The 16301-nt window shown below is 31.8% G+C and overlaps 2 protein-coding genes across 2 annotated transcripts; both read left to right on the plus strand.

Annotated features, from left to right (window-relative positions):
- The first annotated feature begins 534 nt into the window (after nucleotides 1-534).
- LOC122607449 (ethylene-responsive transcription factor ERF011-like) lies at nucleotides 535-1686 on the plus strand. Its single transcript, XM_043780425.1, has one exon. The coding sequence runs from the start codon at nucleotides 711-713 to the stop codon at nucleotides 1167-1169; it is 459 nt and encodes a 152-aa protein (XP_043636360.1). The 5' UTR covers nucleotides 535-710; the 3' UTR covers nucleotides 1170-1686.
- A 5265-nt stretch (nucleotides 1687-6951) lies between these two features.
- Nucleotides 6952-12451, plus strand: LOC122606798 (polyadenylate-binding protein 2-like). Its single transcript, XM_043779654.1, has 9 exons — nucleotides 6952-7387; nucleotides 8785-8903; nucleotides 9003-9659; nucleotides 9899-9976; nucleotides 10343-10432; nucleotides 10525-10662; nucleotides 11131-11307; nucleotides 11390-11581; nucleotides 12038-12451. Exons 1-9 carry the CDS (start codon nucleotides 7075-7077, stop codon nucleotides 12272-12274), a joined length of 2001 nt encoding a protein of 666 aa, XP_043635589.1. The 5' UTR covers nucleotides 6952-7074; the 3' UTR covers nucleotides 12275-12451.
- The last annotated feature ends 3850 nt before the right edge of the window (nucleotides 12452-16301 follow it).

Raw genomic sequence — 16301 nt, forward strand, 5'->3', positions numbered from 1 at the left:
TAGCCATACTATATATCATATCTAACAGCTCCCATATAACCTAACTTATATACATACACTTTTGAATGTAACATTTGATTGTATATGTCGGCTACCTTTTGGCCTTATCATATCCCATATAGACTAACTTGTCATTGGGTCTACAGCCTAGTGGCATTGGAGTCTCTTGATGAAAGCTTTGGATCCTGGGAGACCAGGGTTCGAATCCTGAAAAAACAGGGTTTACCCCAACTTAAATGTCGTGTATTCGGACGATTTAATTGGGGGTTTTCCCTCACGTGGTCATGGTGCAGCGGTTCTGAGGTGTCCTAACACGGATCAAATTAAGACAACGTATGTAGACCTTTAGAAATTCACATTTTCAAAAAAAAAATAAAATATAAATAAATAAAATAAAAACTTACGTATCAAACCTTAGCTTGCCGACTTGACAACAAGTCCCACCCCACACTTGTCATGCGTACTCCCTTTCCCTTCCTCCTCCAATATATATATACCCACACATCCTTCTTAATTCCCATAAAATCCCAACTTCCCAATTTTCATCCCATCCGCCACACACACACATTCACATATATACATACACATATACATATTGTTTTAGTCAAGCGGTACAAGTAACATTCTATAATAGTCTCTTTTTTTTTTTTAATTTCTAGCGGTGTTAAAAAAAAATAGTTTGATCGTGTTAAAAAAAAAAAACAACAATCATGAATTCTCCAACAATTAGTGACGAATCAAAGACAAAACATGTCCATCACAACAAAAAAACAGAGGATTCAAAACCATATAGAGGAATTCGTATGAGAAAGTGGGGAAAATGGGTGGCTGAGATTCGCGAACCAAATAAACGTTCACGAATATGGTTAGGATCATATTCATCACCAATAGCGGCTGCACGTGCATATGACATAGCTGTTTTTTATCTACGTGGGCCCACAGCTAGGCTTAATTTTCCTGATTTGATAGAACGTGCAAGTGGGTGTAATTTTGGAAGTGAATTATCGGCTGCTGCTATTAGAAAAAAGGCAACTGAAGTCGGGGCGAAGGTTGATGCTTTGCAACATAGAGAAAATAAAAATTTGGGTCGGGTTTGTTTGAATGCGGATTTGAATGAGTATCCGAGTCCGGAATCGGATGATGAGAATGGAATGGTGGTGGAAAGTTAATTTAATTATTTGATAGTTAATAATATATTTTCAGAGCGCTGTCTTACATCATAGCTCACTCAAATATCAAGATTGGGTACGATTATTCGTTATTGATATATATATTGTGGGTTTAACCATGTTCGATCAAGAAGCCTAGTGGTAAAATCTTACTCGATAAACATCGAGTTATGTGGTTCAAATCTTACTATGTAAACATTATGTTTTTGGAATGTTTGTAGATGGAAAAAGTCTAAAAATCGACCACAAAAGACATGTTGGGTCGCGTACATTAAAATAGATGTGTTCCGGTAGCCTCAGATGTGTGTGTTGGGATTAGTCGATGGAATTAAGGTTTGTTAAATTATGTATAAATTAAAAGATGGTATTACTCCGTATTTGGGATGCATGGGTGTAGTTTATGTTGGAGAATTTAGATGGACATTAGCTATATCCGAAGGGATTATTATAAGTTTTAGGTTTTTGGTATTGTATTGAAAATAATATCGTTTATAGTAATATTTAATCTTTAAATTAAGATTAACGGAAAGAAAAAATGGGAAATTTGAGAAGTATTTGTTACTTGATTGTTTAATTTAATTTTTGTAATTTAGGATATCAGTTTTTTCATTAGAAAAAAACTTCAAAAATTTTTCAAAGGATATTATTTTGATGTTGTTTAAAGTTTTTCTTATCTATTGGTTTAAGTCATTGATACATCTTGAGGGTAGATTCATGGATATCCTTTTGATCTCATGTATCGAATTGATACTCGTATAATCTGCAACAAGATCATGTATTTGATGATAAAAATAATTGTCTTAAGGTTGGATAATTAAGTGGTTAATTTTTTTAAGGTTGGATTAGTGGTTAACATTTTTATCTCTAGAAATAGAGGACAAAGGTTTCATTCTCATAGAGATTTTTTTTATATTTATTTTAGATAAAATCTAAAAACAACCTATCTACACCGTTATGGTAGAAATAAGATTATCTACATTTTAACCTCTTCATACACCTTCGATGAATTGAAACTCAAAATCTGTAAAAATAACAATGGATGCTATGTATCATAGGAGATTCCTCAAAAGGAAAACTCTTTGATCAATAGACCAAGAACCTATTGGCAACCAATTCAATAGATTGAAAGTTTTTTACACCTCATTGATCTTAACAAGAATAATAGTTTTTAAAACACAAAGGATAACTACATGTGAGGTGTGAATTCCTTTGATTTCTAGCTTCCTATTGGAATTTCGCACTTTGATACATTGTATTTAGCACCCGTAATGAGGCATTGTGAGACAAGTGTCTAATAGATAGTAGGCGTTCATTGTCATTAGTAATGCTTCTTTATGTGTTATTTATTAATTGGTTAGTCAAGCAGCCAATTCTTGAATTCTTCATTGTCATTAGCTTACCTTTTTAGCCTGCATTGTCATTAGTAGAACTAAAACAGATAGAACTGTTATTTTATACAAAGACCAACATTAATAAAAAGAATAAAATTCCAAAAATAAAGAAGCAAGAAGATATAAAAATTTCAGCAAGAAGAGAACAAATTTTGATCAAGAATGGATGGGATGAAATGGACAACTATGAAATATAGTTCAATTTAGTATTCAGCCGACCTTTACATTTATTTTAATGAGTTGGTGAGAAATACACAATAAAGTCAAAAAAATCATTAACGCCTCCTAGTTTAATAATTAAAATTCTCAAATCATCTCCCATTGCAAAAGAGAAACCAGACCACCGGTTTGACACCTCCTAGTATTAGTTAGTATTCATCAAATTAGTAATCAACTGTTAGTAATTGGAATTGAACACAGAATCTTTATAACAGAATCGAATGATCGAATTTAAGACATTGAGTAAAACCTGAGATGTCTCTGACCCTATTCTTATTTGTATAAAGTGAACAAAAAAAACTGTATCAAATGCAAACTAAGCCAGCCCATTATATTCTCCAGCCCATTCAAAAGAGTTTGCTAAAAAAACAAAACATAGAAAAGATAAAAGAAAATTGGATCTAATGTAACCAGGCAAGCCCATTACGTTTCATCAGCCCACTAATGTTCAGTTCATTTAGTTTTAACTAGATGGATACTCGCGCGATGCAGCGGCGGTATACTGCGGCGGTGGGCGGAAGTGATCGCGGTTGATGGTAGTAATTTTTATATCAGCGTTAATAAAATTGCGGGTTACAAAAGAGGGACAGTGGTTAGAGCGTGCCTGATTTTAGGGTGAAGAGGGTATTATGAGAATAAAAATTATCCAAGGGCAAATAAGGTATTTCAAATACAGAAATAAGTAATAGGGGGGTTTGCTTTATTAGGTAGTATAGATATAGATAAATAGCATAATTTTATGAGAAAAGTGAGTATAGGGCTGTTATGCACCCAACTTGGGTGGAAAAACGCTTTACATACTAATATTTTAATATTTTGAATAAATGTTTGGCCCCCATGATTTTTATGGTTTAAAACAAGGTATGTGAAGGGTTTTTCACCCAATTTAAGTGCCTAACAGTTTCATATTCCATTCCCTTTATATTTAGCATTTATTTTTCTAAGATTTAAAAAAAATAAATATAACAAGCAGTTAATATATAACACAATCATTCTCAACAAACATACAACATACATACTTAGGATTCAAATCATCAAGCCACTAAATTACCCACTACGTTACCTAAAACTTTACAAAGAAATTAATCTAGTTATAAGATGTCATAAGTATCTCGGGAGTCCAGACTCTAGGGTATACATGACTTTAAACCACTCTGAATAAACATTTGTGGATAGTCATAAAAAAAAAAGTCCAAAAGATAGCTATGAAATACTGATTAGGCTGTCGGTTGTGCGCACACCAAACTCAGTAGAGAAGTTTCAATTTTACCTTACTTTATCCACTAATAATCCATGCTCAGTTAATCTCTCATGCTTTAGTGTCGATTTCAACCACACAAAAAAGTCTTATTAAGCATTTAGAAAATTTTAGTTAATTGTACTAATTAATGTCATCATTGATCAAATACATACATCAATTAAAAGTAAGCACATAAAGAAATTATATCTTGATTACCAATGTATGTGTAACACCTAAAACATCGACGCACATGCATACACAAAATTGTGTGATTTGGTTAATATTTTACAAACTTTCACATATATACTCTCTTATGAAAAACTATAACACTTAAACAGTTTAAGAGGGTGTTTGGGAATACGTTTTGAATTGATTATCTAATTATTACGTTCGTAAAATGTAAATAATCTACTATGAAAACGCAGTTTTAAAGAAGCATGTACCTACCTGCTTTTTCAAAACGCAGTTTTGAAAACGCATAATCTATTATAAAAACGCAAAATCTGTTTTGCAATCTCAATAACAAACACCCCTAAGTTAAACATATTATACTATTAAATTGCCCATAAATACATGCAAGTGTAACAACCAAACTTTAAAAAATTTGAATTTTAAAAAATTTTATATTAAAATTTAAAATTTATTAAATGTAAACATTGTCAATAGTGTGGTCAAGTTGACCACAAATGATAGAAAGATCATCTCTCCATGCATGAGGTCTTGTGTTCAAGTCTTCGAGAGGACATTTATGTTGTTAATAATGTGGTATAATGGTTATCGGTCCTTCCCCTAAAAATAATGGTCAAAATAACGGTCCCGTTATTAACGGTGGTATTTACCGTTATTTTGCCTATATTAAATGACTAAATGTATTTAGCAGCTAGTGTTTATATAATTTTATATACGGATATAGAATATAACTTAAGTGAAAAATACATATTTTTGAAAAGTCAAAAATGATATTTACGTGAACAAATATACTCTAAATGACAGAATTATATTTCAATGTAAAATGAGAAATATCATCTAGTAAATATACGTGTATGATATCAAATACATATAACGAAAAAGAAAAAGAAATCAAAAGACATAATTCATTCATATATACTCCATTAATAAGCAAATTACCCCACTTCCTTTTAACACATCTATCTTTAAAATGTCTTTTATACCCTCCTAATTTACACTACCCTATTTTTTTTCCATCACGCTCATTACACACACATACGTTCATCCGATTTTCTCTCCCCCCCTTCTCTGATTTTCTCCCCCCATAAACACCATCCACCACCGCCCCAAATACCACCATCCACCGCCACAATCCATCTTCTATGTACGCTATCTCCCATAAACACCATCAAACCACCATCCACTGCCGCCGGCATTTTTTTTTTCTTTTTCATCGTCGCCGCCCCACAAACCACCATCAAACCACCGGCGTTTTTTTCTTATTTCCCGCTGCATCGCGCGGGTACAACGCTAGTTCATTCATATGGATGGATACAACAAAGTTATTAATTATCATTAAATTTGATTTTCATGAATTAAATATATATATATATAATATTTTTTTTATCTCTTTGTATAATTAAATGTGAATTAATTAAGAAAGAGAAGAAGACAAAGAAAAATATACAAATATGTATATAATAATATAACTTAAGTGAAAAATACATATTTCTGAAAAGTCAAAAACGATATATAATTTGTCATACATGAACAATTATACTCTAAATGACAAAATTATATAACAATATAAAATGAAGAATATCATTAAATAAATATACATGTGTAATATTAAATACATATAATGAAAAAGAAAAAAAAATGAAAAGACATAATTCATTCATATGGATGAATAAATTAAAAAAAAATAAAAATAAAAATAATGTATTTAATTAATTAGCATTTAATTTGATTTTCAAGAATTAAATATTTTTTTATTTTCTTTGTATACTTAAATGTGAATTAATTGCAAACTAAATGATGAGGGAAAAAAAAGACAAAGAAAAATAAATAATTTTGATGATACGGTATCAAATGGTTTCTTACGGGTTTAGTACGGTACTATAGTGAAAACCATCCTTAAAGTTGATTTATTATGACTTTTTATATAGATATGTGAGTTTATTTTATTGCCGCTAGGATAAAAATAATTATTTACTTTAATATGTATTTTAAATAGAATTAGTTTAAAATCCCTATACCTTAAAATTAACAGTCAATGAGATTGTTAACCCATTGGTAATATCTTTGACCTTGAAGAAATCCACCTGAGTTCGAGTTTCTTTCCTACATTTTTTAGTGTGGATTAATAGAGATTTTTTGAAAGTCCTCGGTTTTATCTTAGACATGCGTGTAATTTAAGAGTATGAGTAGATTACGATATTGTATATATTTAGTATTTATTGTATTAAAGATACTTAATTTAATTAATTGTAATTAAGGTTTAAATTATTATAAATATAAAAGCATATTAAAACAAATGAGATAAGTAAATTTTAATTTAGGGAATTAAAAACTATGATAAATTAATATTTGCATTTAAGTTAATATGAACACTTTGGTATTTTGTCAAATTTTGAAAAGAAATAACAGAAAGTTGTAAAATTTGTTTGAATAAACAAACCATTTTTATGACAAAAACTTCTAATCCCATTAAAGGCCCAACATCCTACAAAGAAGCCTTTAAAAACCATTAATTGAACTCCAATTAAAAAAAATAAAAAACTCAAATTTCATCTAATCTCATCTCAACCATAAAATACCAAGTCCACAAACACATTTACATATCAACGGTTAAGATGATCCCAACCCCACCATCAAATCCTAGGGTTTTTTCTTTTCCTTAAAATTTTAATATTATAAAAAAACATCCTGGTATATATAGCTTTCTTCAACAACCTTAATCCCCCGTGCAGTGCAGTCTGTCTGCCCCTCCAAAAAAACACACACAAAAAAGAAAAAAATAAAATAAAATTCCCCCAAATTTATTCATTTATTATCAAAAAAACACATAATTAATTTATCAAAAAATCTAAGAAAAACCAAAAAAATGGCACAGATTCAAGTGCAGACACCGCCACCGACCACAACCCCACCAACACCAACAACGTTGTCCGGCCCGAACAACGGTGTGGTGGCTGCAGCGGCTGCAGCGGCGGCTGTAGTGGCGGCGGGGAGTGGTAATCAGAGTTTTGGAACGACGTCGCTTTATGTAGGGGATCTTGAGAGCAATGTGACAGATTCACAATTATATGATTTGTTTAATCAAGTGGGCCAGGTTGTTTCTGTTAGGGTTTGTAGAGATTTGAGTACAAGGAGATCTCTTGGTTATGGTTATGTTAATTATAGTAATTCTAATGATGGTTAGTTTTTTTTTTTTAAATATATATATTTTTTTTTGTTATAATTTTTTTTGATATATATATAAATATATATAGATTTGTAAATTTTGTGTTATTGTTCATGGGAATTTGGAATTTATTGTATAAGATAGATTATTGATGAAATTTGTGAATTTTTTGATGTAATGTAGGGTGGATTAATTTGTTGTTAAAATAGATTTTGCTTTTTGAAAAGATGGTTTCTTAAAAGCGTACAGTATTTAAATTATTTTTTTTTGGTTATGGTTGAAATTTGATCAGATTTTGATATTAAGATATAATGTGGATCATTTGAAAATAGATTTTGCGTTTTTGAAACGATTTTTTGAAAAGCGTAGAGAATGTTTTCAAATTCTTATGTTGGTTATGGTAGAAATTTGAAGAAGTTTTTGATGTTAAGATATAATGTGGATTGTTTGAAAATAGATTTTGCGTATTTTTGATACGATTGTTTTTTGAAAAGCGTAGAGAATGTATTTTCAAAGTATATATTGCCTATTTTAGAATTTTGATGAAATTTTTTATGTTAAGGTATAACGCGGGATGGTTTTGTTGTTATAAGAGGTGTTGCTGAATTGCGTTTTTGTTAAGAAGATTTTGCGTTCTTGAAACAATGATTAGAAAATGCACAGAGATATATAAACTATTAATGTGTAGATTGGTGAATTTTGTGTTAATATTTATGCGGTTTTTTTGAAACTATGTTATATGATAGAATTTTGTGATGTTAAGATACAATGTATGATGGTTTTGTTATCGTTATAAGGGTGGGTGGATTTGCGTCTTCAAAATAGATTTTGGATTTTGAAACGATGATTTGAAAAAGCATTGAGAATCATATAAGTTTTTTTTCTACGTAATAACTAGAGTTGGTATAATGTGGTAGGAATTTGGTTGAATTTTATGAAATTTGTGATGTTAAGATATGATATGAGATGGTTTTATTGAGATTAGGGTATTTGGAATCGGCGCCATTTTATGAACACTTCTTTTTGGATTATTTGGTTTATTTTAACGTGCTAATAAGATGATCTCTTGAAAATGCAAATTTTCAATTCCTTTTCAGAATATAGTAGGAAAATCGGTAAGGTAGTAATGCAATGGTGACATGTGGCGGTTGTGTATCAGTTTTTATGTTGAGTGTGTGTGTGTGCTGATATTCAAAAAAGAGTCCACAATAACCTTATGGCGCCTTCTTTTCAGTATTTGGTTAAGTTGAAATCAGCCTTCTATTTGAGATTAATGAAATTAAACTCCATAAGATCGTTTTACAGAGATGGTTATATTTATGTGTTATTGTAGGACTGGTGCTATATCTTGAACTTTCATTATGTTTAATTTGTGGCTTTTTAATGTTTTATTTCAAACTTGTATGGCAGCTGCAAGGGCTATTGATGTACTGAACTTCAATGCTGTTAATGGAAAGCCAATTCGTATCATGTATTCTCATAGGGACCCAAGCATCCGCAAAAGTGGAACTGCTAATATATTCATTAAGGTAAAATATGATATTCAATTGCTTTCCTCTCTTCTTGGTCAGAGTTCGAACATAATTTGTTACCACGAAATAGATTGATGTTTTGTTGTTTGTGTGCAGAACTTGGATAGGTCAATTGACAACAAGGCATTGCATGATACATTTTCCAGCTTTGGTAATATCCTCTCTTGCAAAATTGCAACTGATGGTGCAGGCCAGTCAAAGGGTTACGGTTTTGTGCAGTTTGAGGTTGAAGACTCTGCTCAATCTGCAATTGATAAGCTTAATGGTATGCTGATTAATGACAAACAAGTCTATGTTGGTCGTTTTCTTCGTAAGCAAGAGCGGGACTCTACTTTAGGCAGGACCAAGTTCAACAATGTCTATGTGAAGAACGTTTCCGAAACCACTACTGATGAAGATCTCAAAAAGACATTTGGTGAATATGGAACAATCACAAGTGCCGTTATTATGAGAGATAGCGATGGGAAATCCAAAGGATTTGGATTTGTCAACTTCGATAGTGCAGATGATGCTGCTAATGCGGTTGACGCATTAAATGGGAAGAAATTTGATGAAAAAGAGTGGTTTGTTGGGAAGGCTCAGAAGAAATCGGAAAGAGAGGTTGAATTGAAGAATCGTTTTGAGCAGACTGCTAAAGAAGCCATCGATAAGTTTCAGGGTGTTAATTTGTATGTCAAGAACTTGGATGATACTATCGATGATGAGAAGCTTAAGGAACTTTTCTCTGAGTATGGCACAATCACTTCATGCAAGGTTTCCGCTCCACTGTTTCGTTTATTAGAGTTTTTACTTTGGGGCTTGATGAGTAATTTATTTATTTATGAAAATTCACAATCTTTTTAATACTTGAATTTACCATTTTACCTTTACTTCATAATGCTTGCTAAATATTGTTGTGTGAGTTTCACTAGGATAGAGAAATGAATTTTTTAGCTTAAATTATGCACATAGCATAATTTTTTCTGGTTGCACTGATATGAGTATATCTATAGGTTATGCGCGATACCAGTGGAATCAGCAGAGGATCCGGATTTGTTGCCTTTTCTACATCTGAAGAGGCTTCCCGAGCTGTAAGTGACATAGTATACTATATCTATAACATAAGGAAATTGGTGAGATGTGAGCTGGAAAAGTTTTATTCGGGGTTTACCTAAAACTTTTTTCTGTCCTATGTTTTATTTGATCTTTTATAGTAAATGTTAGCGTGTTAAGCATGATGATAAATACAACTTATCTTATAAATCTGTCAGTTTATTGAATAAATGTTATCTCTATGCATCATCAAGAATACACTTATACTGGCTTTTGACTTGTTTGACCCATTTGATCTGCATTTTCTAAATCTAGACCATTGGATCCCTGTGTGTAACTTGTCACATCTAGTATTGATGATATGCAATTGCTGAAGTAACATATCCATTTTATAACATTTCCAGCTTTCTGAGATGAATGGGAAGATGATTGTGAGCAAACCTCTCTATGTTGCTCTTGCACAGCGTAAGGAAGAAAGAAGGGCAAGGTTACAGGTAAATATGATTGGTCTACGGTTTCTTACATCCTTCATTACACAACAGTATTTTGTGTCTGATGATGATTAATCATTATCATATTCATACAGGCACAGTTTTCACAAATGAGGCCTGTTGCAATGGCACCTTCGATGATGGCTCCTCGTCCCATGTATCCCCCTGGTGCGCCAGGAATGGGCCAGCAACTATTCTATGGCCAAGCTCCTCCTGCAATGATTCCTCAACAGGTACTTGTTCCTAATGTTCTTTTGTTTCAAAAGGCATTTCTGGTATTCTTTTTAGATAATGGATGCAAAATGTGCTGGTTAGAATGGGGTTGGGTCAAGGCAGATGTTTTTTTGATTGGGTTGAAATGGGCTCGGTCCGAAATCCTTTTTCTCGCACAATTTTTACTTTCTATTAGATACATCTATTGTCTTCTATAGTTAAAAGGTAAGAACATTTATTATTAGTGATCTAATTATAATAAGAAAGTTACATGAGGTTTTATCATACTTAGTTGGCTTGCAGCCAGTCTTTATAGCAACTTTCTGAGATATTTACTCGGTTAACCTGAAGCAACTATTCAAACTCTAATGAACCACTAATTTTCTTCTCATTGGTGTAACATCTGTTTATTGGCCAGCCAATTGACGGTTTTCCAAATATTATATTCTTGTTTCTTGGGGTTACAGTCACGTGTTTGTTGGTTTTAGGGTGGATTTGGTTACCAGCAGCAGCTTGTACCCGGAATGAGGCCAGGTGGAGTTCCTATCCCAAATTTTTTTGTACCAGTTGTCCAACAAGGTCAACAAGGCCAGCGGCTTGGTGGGAGGCGTGGAGGTGGTCCTGTGCAACAAAATCAGCAACCTGTTCCAATGATGCAGCCACAGGTATGTTAGAATAATATGATTTTGTCTTTGACTTGATAAAAAAATCTTAGCTACAAGTCTGCCTGATTGGTATTTATTTCAGATGCTTCCAAGAGGACGAATGTTCCGTTATCCTGGTAGGAATGCAGCAGATGGAAACATGGGTGGAGGAATGCTTCCGGTTCCTTATGACATGGGTGGTATATTGCCACGAGATGGCGGTATGCAGCAGTCAATGCCTATTACAGCATTGGCATCTGCTCTTGCTAATGCACCCCTAGATCAGCAAAGATTGGTACATTCTCTAACCTTTTACTGCACTAGAAAGATATAAATTGAATAGAGTAATGTGTTAAATCTGATAACCTTTATATATGCCCAAACGAGTCAGGTTTACTGAATACATAATTTGTCTAAAACTAAGTTATGGGTCAAAAAGTGTAATACTTACCTATATTCCAATCGACTTGGGTTACCCAAAATATTGTCTATAATCTTAGCTTTCAGAGTTGAATACAAATCTAATCATGTGGTTCATTACGAGTTGTAAGTTTAGTCGTCGAACTTTGTTAATTACAATGATGGTCCATGAAATGTGGACTTTGGCTCACCTTAGCTTAATAGTTCATGTGCACGACTCTTGGTAAAGAAAAATAACCAAATTGCCTTCATTTTTTCAGCTTTTGATTCTCCTATAGCTTTTTGTTTCTTGTAAATTTAAGCTTTGATGGGTTCTTTTCTGAATGAGTAGATGCTCGGTGAGAATCTGTATCCATTGGTCGACCAGCTGGAGCGTGAACATGCAGCTAAGGTGACCGGGATGCTTCTTGAGATGGATCAGACAGAGGTGTTGCACTTGCTGGAGTCACCAGAAGCATTAAAGAATAAGGTTGCAGAGGCTATGGATGTTCTGAGAAATGTTCAACAGGTTAACAGTCCTGCTGCTCAGCTTGCTTCGCTATCTCTTAATGAAAACCTCGTTTCTTAGATTGGTTCCTAGAATGAAGGCAGTAGATGTCTAGATGATGAGGTTTTATTTTTAAATTATTTTTGCTGGAGTATTTTTGAAGATTAGAAACATCATTGGGATGCCTTGGTTCTTATGGATTGTGGTGTTACTTTTGATGTGTGGTTTTTGTTTAATTTAAGTTCTGAACCTTGTTTATGTTGATCTCCCCCCCAAAACTAGGATGGTTGGTACTTGGTAATAACTAAGTATACTTTTTATAGTTGATCCTACATTTCTTATCATTACTAACTAGTTAATTTCTAGCATTTTTTAATCAAATCGATATCAAACGTGACAATTAACTCCGTCAAGTTGCAATTTAAAGTGATTGATGTTTTAGAAAACATGCATATTATTATATACCTTAAAAACCATGAATCGTTTTACGTGTTCATTTTGTTTTGTTTTGTTTTTTTTTCACACTTTTACACCAAACTTTTATATCTTCTACTTCTAACAAAAACTTAGTTTATTTAGAATTTTAGATTTTTAATTTTTGCCACCAAACTTTTATATCTTCTACTTCTAACAAAAACTTAGTTTATTTAGAATTTTAGATTTTTAATTTTTGCCACGTGACTTTAACATTTTAACTATTTTAACTTTTTTGTCGCATAATTTTAATTTTTTTTTACTTTTGACAAGAAAGTTTTGTTTTATTTAATTTTTAAACTTTAGTTTTTTTAAGTTTCGTTAAAAAAGTTTCATTCTCTTTACTTTTTATCATATAAACTTTTAACCTTTTATTAATTGTCACATAACTTTAAATTCATTTACTTTTAGCATGAAAGTTTTGTTTTATTTTGTTTTCAAACTTTGTTTTTCTAACTTTTGACACAAAACTTTCATTATTTTTACCTTTTATCACATATACTTTTAAACTTTTAGTTTTTTGTCACATAAATTTTATTTTTATAACTTTTGGCACGAGATTTTTGTTTTATTTACTTTTTAAACTTTCATTTTTCTAATTTTTGCCATGAAAGTTCCATTCTCTTTACTTTTTATCACATAAATTTACTAAAGTTTTCACCCTTTTACTTTTTTGCCACATCACTTTTCGTTTCTTTTACTTTCCATACAAAAGTTTGTTGTATTTACTTTTTATACTTTTAGTTTTCCAACTTTTGCTACGAAAGTTTCATTCTTTTACTTTTTACAAAAGTTTTATTTTATTTACTTTTTAGTATATTACTTTGAGTTTTCGCCACATAACTTTCAACTTTGTAACTTTTTTCACGAAAGTTTCATTTTCTATAACTTTTCACTTTTTAACTTTTGTCACGAAAGTTTTATTTTAAATAATTTTTGCCACATGTGTAGATGTTACGAAATATCTCCCGGAGCAACGCCAGGAAACAAAAACTAGTTTGTATCCATTCCAAATGATGATCAGAATTTTCATAATCGGATTACTTGGTGATAAGCTAGGCGAGTATTTATGTTCACCTCTTTTTTTTATGTACTACCCTTCTCGGTGCAATGAACAAGTTTTACACATGTGCATCGATTATTGTACTTCGAGGGATGTATCTAAGAAAGGGAGGTAGAAACCGGCGCTCGCGAGAGCCCTGTGGTTATATCGAGAAGTTATTGGAGGAGTACAAATAGAAAATAGAAAATATGTCAATAAAAGAACACTCTGCCACCATTCAGGATTTTGTAAAATAGATAACATATCACTCTAATTATATAAACATTAGGTAAAACATCTTAGGTAAAACAGAGAGATTATGTAAAATTCAAAGGGAGATTATGTAATATTCAGGAGGGGAGGTTATGTATGTTTATCAAATTCAAAGGTTTAATCTGTAATTTTTTTAAAGTGACAGTACCTAAGCTTAAATGAAGTCTGCAGTACGGATCATTTTGCCTAGAAAAAATGATACATGATTCTATTCATCCTGAATGGTGGCAGGGTGTTCTTTTATTGACAGCTTTTCTACTTGTACTCAAATAACTTCTCGATGTAATGTGTATAGTAATGTAGTATATCTGTATGTATAGATAACATAACACTCTAATCATATAAACATTAGGAAAAAGGATTGTCAATAGAAAAAGTGTTCGGGAAAAACGAGGGTCTCAAAGGTCCCCCAACAATCATAGCTCAAAAATAGATAAACACAGTCAAGAAATATGAACAAAAGAATTTAGTGGAAACTCTAAAATTGGAGAAAAACCACAAACCTCTAAAGAGAAAAGATTTTACTATATGAATAATTGTTACAATCACATAGACTAATCTTTTAAACCTACTGCCTCAACCAATACACTTGAAATCCACATGTCCTACACCGTAAAATAAAGACCATGACTTATCTTCTACACATAAAAAAGCACCCCACTTTAGTTTCACTCGGACCCTCACCGACTTCTTTTTGGTATTGTTGTGACTTTTGTGACAAGTATAATGAAAGACTTCTTTGAGATATTTATACACATGTAAAGTTTACACACGACACATTGTATGTATCTGAGTATATGTGGCAATCATATAAGCTATCACTTGTATGTATACATGACACTTTGTATGTATCTTAGTATATGTGACAATCATGTGCATTGTATGTATCCGAGTATATGTGACAATCATATAAGCTGTCACTTATAAGTTTTTGAATGGTCGAATAAATGCAATACACAAGATTTAAAAGTTCATTAAATACAATGCATATAATTAAAGTTTGATACACACTATGACAATTCATGTAAAATTATTCACATTTTGAAATATTAATCCATTAAAAAAAAAAAACGCCTAAAAAGAATACGCTATCTTCGAGACTTGCAAGTATCATAATGGATTGTTCAAAATTCAAATGTAAAAATCAAATGAGAAGAAGATAAAAATATCTCTTGATAATTATATTCAAATGAAAATTGAATATACTTATCTTATCAATATTACAAAATCAAATGGTCTATATTTGTATAGCACATATGTACGTAACATATCTTTCGGGTCGCTTCTCTTTAGTGTGTGTCTACATATATATGTATATATTACCCAAAATATGACATACGCAATTTACAATATACTTCTCTTAGTTATTGAAAAGAAAATGATAACCAATCGGTGCATGACATTTGACGACTCCAAGGGGTAGGTGATTAAGCACATAAGACCTCTGCCAACAGAGAGTCACCATTGTATCACAGAAGTTTCACCATCGTGACATCATTAGCTCGAAAGGGTCATGGGTGTGTCACCGGAAATCATGTCGCCACGGAGAATATGCAACGACGAAAATTCTTGCTTTCTAATATTATTATATATATATATATGTTAATAAATGCTATTTATAATTATTTAACACATTTATTTTTATATCGTGATAATGTTTTAGCTTTGTGCATTTCAAGAAATTCGAAGTTTGTAATGTTGACGTATATATCTCATACACGTAAACTTTTTTTTTTTTAAAAACCTCTATATTTCCATACTACAATGTTTAAAAAAAAGCAAAGAAACTCGATCACCTGCTAACAATATGTGGACAAACCTATTCGAAACTCCGTTTCCATCAACCATTAATTCTTCATTTTCACCGCAAACGAGTAACCCATCAGCCATCGCCAAGAGGTTTTGCGTCTTTCTCGGACGTTAATCCACTATGACAATCTTTTTTTAATCCATCAGGATATCAACATGTCCAGCTACAATAATGTAAATTTTTTCAATATTAATTTTTTTTAATAAACATAATGTTGTTTATTTATTAATGATTTTTTTTATATAAATTTGTGATTAATATCTGTATGTTTTATTAAAATTGAAAAATAATAAAATATTAAGGAAGAAATAAGGAAGAAGTGAAGAAGATGTATTGTTGAGAAGAGTGTGTCAAGAAATTTAAATGTAAGAAATAAATGATGTGGCAATGACATGGCAACGAAAAAGAGGTGAGGAAGTGTTCATGGTTGGGAAAGTCCTAAACTATTCTCCACGATGAAAATGTGAATGTCAATAGGGCCCATAACTGGGTCGATGCAGGGCCACCCT

This window comes from Erigeron canadensis, chromosome 7 (genome assembly GCF_010389155.1).
Source record: "Erigeron canadensis isolate Cc75 chromosome 7, C_canadensis_v1, whole genome shotgun sequence".
Classification (NCBI taxonomy): Eukaryota; Viridiplantae; Streptophyta; class Magnoliopsida; order Asterales; family Asteraceae; genus Erigeron; species Erigeron canadensis.

What these genes read in the sequence shown, in the direction of transcription:
- LOC122607449 (XM_043780425.1), top strand. Translation starts at nt 711, where the DNA reads ATGAATTCTCCAACAATTAGTGACGAATCAAAGACAAAACATGTCCAT.
- LOC122606798 (XM_043779654.1), top strand. Translation starts at nt 7,075, where the DNA reads ATGGCACAGATTCAAGTGCAGACACCGCCACCGACCACAACCCCACCA. An exon ending in CTGCTAATATATTCATTAAG is followed by an intron (nt 8,904 to 9,002) that starts GTAAAATATGAT and finishes GTTTGTGTGCAG; the next exon opens with AACTTGGATAGGTCAATTGA. An exon ending in TTCCAATGATGCAGCCACAG is followed by an intron (nt 11,308 to 11,389) that starts GTATGTTAGAAT and finishes TATTTATTTCAG; the next exon opens with ATGCTTCCAAGAGGACGAAT.